At 40.0% G+C, this 9769-nt stretch overlaps 1 protein-coding gene across 1 annotated transcript in view; it reads left to right on the top strand.

Moving 5' to 3' along the window:
- The window catches only part of CLTA (clathrin, light chain A), a 15144-nt gene that overhangs the window by 209 nt on the left and 5166 nt on the right, over nt 1–9769 (top strand). Inside the window, exons 2-4 of the mRNA XM_010143834.1 lie at nt 6–165; nt 7526–7560; nt 9406–9523. Of these exons, the coding sequence (XP_010142136.1) occupies nt 6–165; nt 7526–7560; nt 9406–9523 (313 nt within the window). The remainder of the gene's footprint in view (nt 1–5; nt 166–7525; nt 7561–9405; nt 9524–9769) is intronic.

The raw sequence follows: 9769 nt of genomic DNA, 5'->3' as shown, positions 1-9769 counted from the left end.
ACAAGGGGCCCTGGGGCCGCGTGGGGGAGGATCCTGCCGCCGATTTCCTGGCGAAGCAGGAGAACGAGATCGCGGGCATCGAGAACGACGAGGGCTACAGCATCCTGGAGAGCGGCGAGGTGCCTACAGCTCTGCAGGCTCCCGAGGGCCGCAACTCAGGCACGTGTGGAGGGACGGTGGGCCCCGCTCCCTGCCCCTCTCCTTGGCAGAGGAGCCCTGTGGAGGGAGACGCGGTGCCTGGCTGGTGGGGTGGGGGGGAGAGAGATCCTGGCCTGATGGGGCTTCACAGCTTCCCTTTCTCGGAGGCCCCGTGGCCGGGAGGGGGCCAGGCTCTCGCTTCGGCTTTCTGCCCCGGGTACATGCTGCCTGTGAGCATGGCCTGGCTGACTGGAGATGGTCCCAGGATTAGGTCGGGACTGTGGAGGAATGATGTTTTGGTCGTCCTGTGTGTATTCTGTCTTGTGTTAGTTATTTGCGTGTGCCCTCAAACGGGGTGGTGTCTACAGTTTGTATCTCCTAAGATGCCTGGGTGCACATACTTGCTGGAGTGTAGCTTGTTGAGAGCGCTGCTGAGTAACTCTGATCTCCTCTAATCCAGGAGCCTGCCGGAAAAGAAGATCCACTGAAAGCAGGTTAAGTCTGCATGCTGTGTTCTGCTACTTGTGTTTCTTCAGAGGTGGTGATCTTAGCCTTAAAGTAGGCTAGCAGTTGGGCTAATGTTTAATTTTGCTAAGCCTCTAGCCTTTGTTCCTTGGTAACCTTTGTACTGCCTGTGAGAAAACTGACGCTGCAGAACACACTGTTATGTTCAGAGGAGGGTGGCTATGTATGTTGAGAATGGTATATTAGTGTATTTTCAGTTAGTCTAATGGTAGCTAAAGCAGCTTGAATGAACACTTCTGATTAAGAAAGGTTTAGGGTTTTTAACTGAAGTGTAAGTGGGATGGAGTTGTGAATGTAGGATGATGCTGCAGTTAACTGATGTTTCAACATTCTTGGGAGACTTTGCTTGTACTTGTCACTAGGTTAACAGGGACATATGTGCTCTTATGTGACATTCCTTTGTCACTTCTGGAAGATGCCACTTTTCTTCTAAGTTGAATAACTTTTCTCCCCAGTTCAGTGTTGGAACATCTTTAGACTTAAGTCATCATTATGGCACCTGATTTCTGAAATTACCGGCCTATCTTATGTATGAGGATGCTGGTTCATGATGTCTCTTGGAATAAAGCTCAGCTGGATAAACTGAGTGATGGAGACCTGCTGCTTCCACTACGTATTTAGTGGTAGTGCAGCCCTTAGTGTAAGCTCATTCACAAAGTTCAAAACATATGGACTACATACTTCCTGTAAAAAGGATGTTAACAGGGGAGTAACTGCTCAAGCACTAGAACACGAGGATAATCATTATCAGAACACCATCTTGTTTCGACATCTGTCATAACTTGACTTCTGTATTCTCCGTATAGTGCAGAAACAGACACAGTGGACCCTTCCCCTCTTACTTTCAGAAGTCTCAGATAAGTATTATGCCTTGTATGGTCTTTACATTCTAAACAGACTCTGGAACATTGAAGTACGTCTGTGAGGACTATTTCTTTGAGAAAATTCTGTCACTGGCCTTTCTGACGAGGTGTTAGGACCAACTAGATCCGTACCTTCTCCGCATGCATGCAATGTGGCTATCGTAGAGTGATTTCTTGTCAGAAAATTGCCTTGTTAAATACCTCTAGACTGGCTTGATATGTAAAGGTAGTTCTTGAGCTGTTTTTTCAAGTCACTTAAGTTCACTTGTCTTGGAATGCAAAACTGTTATTGGAGAATTTCCTGTAGAAAGAAGGTAATAAACTAATGAATATGATAATATGATCTAAGTCTGGAAAGTCTAGATGTGACCGGTATGTTGTCTTGCTTTCTTATATGCACTGGCATTGCATTTATTCTCTGGCCTGTTACATAAGCATAGCAGATTGTGTTTCTGGACTTCTGGTGGTCCCATTTTTTAACAGAACATCCTCTTATTGACTATCAGAGCCTGTACTTAGTCCTTCTTTGTTGAAAAGTGTGGACTGCAGCAGTGCAAGATGTACTGATTCGGGCATGGTGGCAAATGATCTAACAACTTTTGTTGCCATTTGAGTTCAAAATTTCTTAGGTGATCACTATCCTAACCAGTATCAAATAACTCGCATATCTTGTGCATATTAATTTATTGAATGGTTTTGTAATTAAGTTAAATGGGAGAATGGAAATTTCTTCTTGAAATAAACACAAATTGTTATGTAAATCCTTAAGCATCTTGATCAGATTTTTGGATTTACTTTTTTAACTGTAATATTTTTGAACTCCTTATTTACAGGTGTGTTGGATAAATTTTCTTTCTAAATACTGGGTGCAAAGTCCTCACTCAGGCAACTCTCAACTGAAGCTTGAAGATTTTAACTTCAATAGTTAAAAAGTAAGAAGCAGCAACCAACTTCTTGAAATAAACTTGCACGAAACATGGTGTATCATACAACAAAAATATTAAAATTGCAGCCTCTTGAAGAAAGCATAGACAAAAAACATGGACAGTAGTGAACTCTGAACTGTAAATATCAGGAAATTGATACTACCCTATATTTCTGTTAATTGTAGTAATGGTGGATGCTGAATGAGTATGGGGGAAAATGAGAGATTGTGGCCAAGCTGACATCTTGTTCAGCATCACTTCATATCGCTGTGATCAGGATTCGGATGCTGAACTGAACCAATAGGCCATTTGTTATGCAAATTATTTGTTATGGCCAGTAGGCCATTTATTATGCAAATAAACTGTTCAGGCTTCATGAGCGTGTGAAAACTAATCGTACTTCCCTCAAAAGATGGAGCATAAGCACTGCTTCAAAAAACAAAGAACTGTATAAATCAAGTAATACAGCAGTATTTTCTAGTTACTCATAACCTGGTCTTCTATGAGATTTCCCTTTCAGTGCTAAATCAATGCCTGCATCTATTTATGGCCAAATTATTCAGTTCTCTCTGGTTTGACAATATGTGATCTTCACGTGATAGCAGTTCACTTGCTGTGTCCCCTGAACGGGAGAAAGTGAGATCAGGTTCAAGTGTGTGACTTCTAGAAGCTGTACATCAATGTAAAAACCTTGTGACAGCCTAAGTAGCTTCATATGGAGGTGACATTCAAAGCCAAGTTCTGTGTTAACAGTCATGGTAATACACACAAGTTTGATGCAGACTGCCTTATCTCAAACATTGCCTTCACAGTTTTAAGCCCTGTCATTTTTATATGAACTTGAACAATTGATGTTTCTCCAGCTTCGGAGGAGGCTCATGACCCTCTTTAGCAATTGAGAAACTTAATTGCATTTGGTGGTTTGTCCATAAACCACATTTAATAGCCTTTCAGGGACTGAATATCAATTAGCTTGAAAATGATTCAGGAAAGAATTGTTTCCTTCTATCTGTCTAGTTAGCATGACAGACAGAGTTAGCTGTTTATGAGTACTGATTTTTTTTTCTTAATTGTTTGAACAGCTATTGTTCTGGATTTTGCTGTGCAGTTGAGTATCTTGAGGCCTCAGAGCACCTAAAGGTAGCACTGAGAACTGTGTAATAAAGGGTGATACTGTTTAACTTGTATTTGCTGTCTCATGGTGATCCTGCATTATTCTGAAGCTCATGGCAGAAAACCCTGTTTTTCTGTTAACAAGGGAATACTATATCTACTGGGAAATTACAGAAGCTCTTATGGCACAGCATTATTGCAGAGAGAAAGATGTGGTCTAGTACTAACCCATTTAATATATTGAAAATGAGGGGACTAATGGTTTTTGGTTTGACAGGAGGTTAGAACTAAAACACGGGAAAGAAGAGCTCTTGCTGACCTTTATTGTGCACATGGGCATGAGAATGAGTAATGGCTGGAAAAACTAATTCTTCCTCTTCCTTTCTAAAACTTCAGAGACAATTCTTGTTTCTCACCCTCCTATAGATGAGAGGTAAGGGAAGGGGAAGCCTGATATGTACCCAAAAGAAAAAGGATGGAAGCTAGGCCTTGAGCGGTGCGGTTGATTAACCTTATGCCAAATATATTGAACTTAGTTATATTCTTCTGTTGCTTTAGCTATAGCTTCTAGTTCACTCCAAGTAGCAATGAAGAAGTAGAGTACTTACTGTTCAAAAGAGGTGCTTAAGGTAGGCTGTAGGAGTGTCAATATATGGTCATACTGAAGTTAATTCCTGCATGAAGATACTGCCAAAGCATAGCTGAATGGGAATATCTCAGGAAGAACTAATCCATGCGTTAGGAAATAGTTGGACTTGTTAGAAGGTCTACCTTGGCTGTGTCCTGTAACTATTCTGATAGTTGTCTTTTGCATTGAGAGCGGGACTTCAGAGCCGCTACTGAATAAGGCTAAGCAAGCTTCCTTTTATTCCAAGTAGTACTGAGTCTGGTATCAATGCAGGTAGCTTCCTTCAGAGTAGTTGATCATCATCATGAAAAGCCTCTGGAGACAAACATTAACTTGTAGGACTGAAGTGGTGAATCTTCAAGCTACCTAACTCTTTCTTTTATAAGTACATGTGAAAAAGGCACTGATTCTAGCTGTTTCTGGCAAGCTTAGCTGTTGTTTCTCTCCTGTGAATGCAAAGTAGCTGATATGGCTTATCTTCTCCAAACCCTTCCAGACCCTTAAAAGCTATCTGGGTTGCTGGTTGCATTATTACCCTATTGTCAGCATGTGTTACAGAACTGTAAATGTTTGGACATATTCTTTGCAACAGTGTCTGTAGAAATAAAGCTTTAAGTCCAGAAGCAAACTCACAAGTTTCTAAATGTGCAATGTTAACTTCAGTAACTTCAAGACTCAATATTGTGGTAGAATTGGATGGACTCGGAAGCCATTAGAGACCTCTCATTGCTCATGGCTAAAGAAGATATGGTGACAGCAGTAAATATTTAGGCTTTTTCTTTGGGAAGTGAGGTATGAGATTGTTATCCTCAGAAATATGCTATCTCATACACAACTAGCTCATATACAACACATACATTACTGATGTGAGGGCTGGCGAGCTAATAGTTTTTTCTAGACTTCATACTGAATTATACAAACACTGAGACTGGAGAGCTTGAATGACAGAATATTTGACTATTGGTCTTGTTTCAGTTAACATTTGTTTTGGCATATGACAGCAGGCTGGTGCAGTGCAATTTCCTCTTCTGCTTGCAGTATGCTCAGTTATGCTGACTCTGCATCTTAATCACAAGTTATGGGGTGCTTAAAACAGAGGAGCAGTTTGTTTTAATATTTTTTAATGCTTCTAACCTGAGTGGCCTCTGGAAAAACTTAGCTCTGCGTCAGTTAATGGCTGTTTCTATGTAGAAGAAAAGTGGTCCTAAGTCAAACACATATCTTTTACCTCAGCTGCAACCCTGAGCAAAGATGTTATTCATTTTACCTTAACCCGTCAGCCTGAGTACTGAAGAACCTTAATGAATGTTTTTTGTTGTAACAAGAAAACTTAATCATATTATCACAGTTCTTGGAAAACTCTTTAAGACTTATTAGCCCTCTCACTCAGCTGGTGAGTCAGTGCTTCCCAAGGAGTGTCTCTCATGAAACAACTGCCTTCCTTCTGGAGATGAGAATGACATATTTTTAAAGGCTGGCTTCTCTTGGGTGTTGAAGCAATAAACTTGTGTCTCCAGTTTGACTGTCTGAATGTGTGAATTGCTCTCTGCTCTCCCAAGTCAGGCAGAGTGGGCAGATGACTTACTCAAGCTGTTAATGTCAATATGGGTTATAGATCCTGGCTTAGCTCTAATTCCAGCCCTGCTGAAGCAAGATGAACAGCTGCAGCATGCACCTGTAGTGCATGTGTGCTTAAATCAAAGACAGGACAGTGAAGTGTCAGCATGTTTTATTTGTGGGCTTTGGTCTTGATAAACCTATTTAGCAGAACTGTTAATTGTAGCTGTAACTGCCCAAGTCAGTGTGTGTGAGTGACTCTAACAAATCTGCTTTGAGGCAGTTTCCAGGCTGATGCGCAGGGTAGTTACTGTGAAGCAGACAGATGCTTTGTGCCTCTCGGACTGGATCTTTTTGGCTTCTGTAATTTGCAGAAGAGTAGCAATCGGGCATAGTAGCTAGCATCTTTCAGATATAGGGGTCTAGTTATAAAATACTAGGTTTTCATAACAGAAAAGCTAGTATTCTTAAGTCTTCCTCTACTGAAGCTAATACTCATGTTCTTGCAGAGTAGTATCTTCCCACTTAAGTACTATGTTTTAACTGATTAGGTCCTCTATCTAATACAGTTAATGATTGCTATTCAGGGCTAAGGGATAAGGACTTAATACTTGCCTAGTTTCCTGATAAAGGAATATGAAGAGCTTCCTGTGTGTATTAACACTGCTAGTGTGAAAGTGGGGCATGCATAACCACAGAGAAATAGATTATAGTGGCATAATGCTTTTAGTTTTAAGTGCATTAGCTATATAAGGAGGTGGTACAAAATAACTTGATTTTCTGCTTACTTTCATGCAGCTCTTTTTTCATAAAAGAGTATATTAACATGGCTGAAACACTTCTGTGTGAAAAGTTTATCCATGGTAGTGTTATGGGTGAGAGAAAGGTAGTAACATGACTTGTTATATCAAGCATGCAGATATTACGTAGCACTCTTCCAGAGAGATGCCTTGCTGAAATTTAGTAGTTGTTGAAAATCTTAGTGTGTTTTTAAATCTCCAGTCTACATAATAGTTTTACAAACTCAAATATTGGTCTTACAATGGACATACGTTCCTTATGACTGTATTAATACAGCTGTAATTATTCTTTAATAAGAAGAAATATTAGGCTTCTGTGGCAAAGATTCTAAGCTGATCCTGTTCCTGAGTCTTTACTGCCAGTATCACTTCAGAAGGAATAGTACTGCAGCTGAAGTAGGAAGCTATCAAACACGTCATCACAGAAGGCAGCAGAAAGGTGACCTTGCATGTAATGTTAGCTATATATTTTGAGCTGATAAGAAATTAAGAGGTAACCAAACTGGGTAACAAACTAAGTTTGTTAGTTTGCAAGATTGTTAATATTCCAAGTATAAACAGCAAGAGTCCTGCTTCTTAACTTCTGAGCAGTTGTCTAGTAGTCAGCTTTTAAGACAGGGAGGAGCGAGTGGGGAGTATGTTTAGAAAACTTCCTGTAGCAGCTTCTCAGCAGTATCAGCTCTGCTGTTTATGTTGTCTGAAGCATGATCTCATAATGAAGAAATGGCCTTTGATACTGGTTCTTCAGAATAATTGCTTATTTGGTTTTTTGTGCCTATTTGGAAAAGTGCAGAGATAAGGAAGTGATCCTGCACTTCTGATCCCCCCCACATACTGAGGGTATCAAGTACCACTCATTTATGTAACTGCCACATTAGATACCCCTGTAAGGCTTTCCATACATGTTACTGAATTCTGTAAATTGGGCTGTTCTGTCTTTTCTCAAATGGTTAAACTAAAGTCACTTCTTTACAGGTGCTGTTGGAGTGGTTAATGGAGATGTCTATCAGGTAAGATGGAAGTATTCTGTACTTAGAATGTGATGTTCTACTCTGAAACTTTACCTTAATCTAGACTTAACAGTTTCCATTTCTTGTCTCTAATGTACTTCTATCTCACCTCTGAAGAGGAACTTCTATTCTGATAGCTCATCTCAAAGCTGTTGATGCTCTTACTATTACCCTCCTCTGAACTTAAAGACAACTTAAAGCAGCAGTCCATTTTGATCTATGGCTTCATAGGGCATAACCACTGTAAGCAGACTGACAGGCTCTGTGGTACATCTTGATGTTGACTTCCCACTGGCTAATAAGCTGAAAGCATGCTCTTGACTGCCTAGTTCAAAGCCGAGTTTCCTAAATTACTTGTACTTCAGAACAATTCATGTGTCCTGGTTGTCTTACCAAGATTGGTCATAAAAGGAGCTGACTGAAATCATTGTACACTTCTTAGTGACATAGTTACATGAAATTAAGCTGCTGCCCAAATAGCTTAATCACAGTATGAAAGCATGTTAGTCAGTCATGGTAATGACAAAATAAAGTGATACATGCTTTATTTGTATCAGGGAGGAATGAGGCATGCTAAGGCAATCACTGTGCCCTAAATGAATTTCACATCAGTTTAGCTAAGGCATTGTCTTGGTCTAGTTTCAGAGTTGGCTGGATAGACCTGATTAAATGAATCCTTGAAGGGGGCTGCACATGAGCTACTTCTGCACAGAGTTTTAAATGAACACTGAGCTTTGCAGAGACAAACAGCTTTCACCGCTCCTAATATTTTTATATTCTCCTCATTGCTGTGAAATTGATGTGAAAACTGTATCTTGTTGGCTCTTCATGTTTCTATACTGCAGAAGGTAGATGTAATGTCTTGATTTCATGTTAGTAATTCTAAGTGCTTTAATTAATAGAGCTTCCTCTTAAGGAGGAAGAACAGACTGAATTGGTTATATGTAACTTTTGTCTTAGCTACTTGTAACTAGTTCGGACCTGCAACTGACCAGTTTTTGTTTCGGATTGCATGTGAAGCTTGGTGCTGTTGCAGCAGCCTAGCTCCTTCTTTGTATTATTCCTTCACAGAGGGCTACAGGAGGTCCAAAAAGGGGCAAGATGCAGCCAAATACATCATTCACTGCAATTCATCTGGTACTATCAGAAGTAGTATTTAGGTTTGATAGTAGCATGGACCAATAAAACTTGCTCAAGTATCCTCTGTGGCAAATAGCACAATATTAATTAATGATAGTCCTTGCAACCCTTTAAGCTATTGTATAGCAAAAAGTATCCTAGTACTCACACTGTTTTGATGTTAAGTGTTGAAATACCTCATTCTAAGCTGCATACAGCAATCCAAATTGTGTAATGTCTTTAAAGAACACTGGCTTTTAAGATCAGTTAAGTTTGCAAATGTTTCTGAAGTAGACAAATAAGTTCCAGAGAATGCTTTAAATTCCTGTGCACAAAACTGTAAAAAGAAAAAAAAAATCGCTTTCAGAGCAATATTTAAGGTGAAATGAACTAGAGGATCTCTAGGCTTACAACTGCTTAATGAGGTGCTAGGCATTGTCTTCTGCTTTCTTCAGGCATAGATCTCTGGCACAGTTTGACTTTCCCAGTAAACTTGAATGTGTTTGATCCCTGATTGCTAGAAGTAGTCCTATATTAATTTTCTTCAGTCTTGCTGTCATTTGTGGGAAGTTGTTTTTCATGTTAATGGTGGAGATGTGGTATAACATCAGATGAATGTCTTATGTGCTCAGTTCAAATAGAGTCTAGTTTTATGTAGTTTGCAGGCAGTTATCTGAAATATTAAGTTATCATGTAAAAATTACGTTCCTATTCCTTCCATTTAAGGAGGGTAATGGTCCAACAGACTCCTGTGCTGCAGTGTCCCAAATAGATCGACTGCAGTCAGAACCAGAGAGCATTCTTAAGTGGAGAGAGGAGCAAAAGGAGCACCTGGAGAAACTTGGTAAGGAAGGTGTTTGTTTCAGTAGTTCTTGCTTGGGAGTAACTTAGTGGTAGCTTCCTGGGCATCAGAATTCTCAACCATGACTTCTGGTTCTTGAGAATCTAATGTGCTTCTTGAGTTTGAGCAGCAAGTCTTTAAGTCTTCCATTAAGCAGACTTAATACTGGTGTAGGAGTCAGCAAGCAATGTTAAGAATATTTATGTGGCCTGGCCTTTACTTATAGATAAGCTGACAGAAAATAAACAG

This window comes from Buceros rhinoceros, unplaced genomic scaffold (assembly GCF_000710305.1).
Source record: "Buceros rhinoceros silvestris isolate BGI_N320 unplaced genomic scaffold, ASM71030v1 scaffold28279, whole genome shotgun sequence".
NCBI lineage: Eukaryota > Metazoa > Chordata > Aves > Bucerotiformes > Bucerotidae > Buceros > Buceros rhinoceros.
The sequence above is the reverse complement of the archived record's forward strand: the minus strand, read 5'-3'. Positions and strand labels throughout refer to the sequence as shown.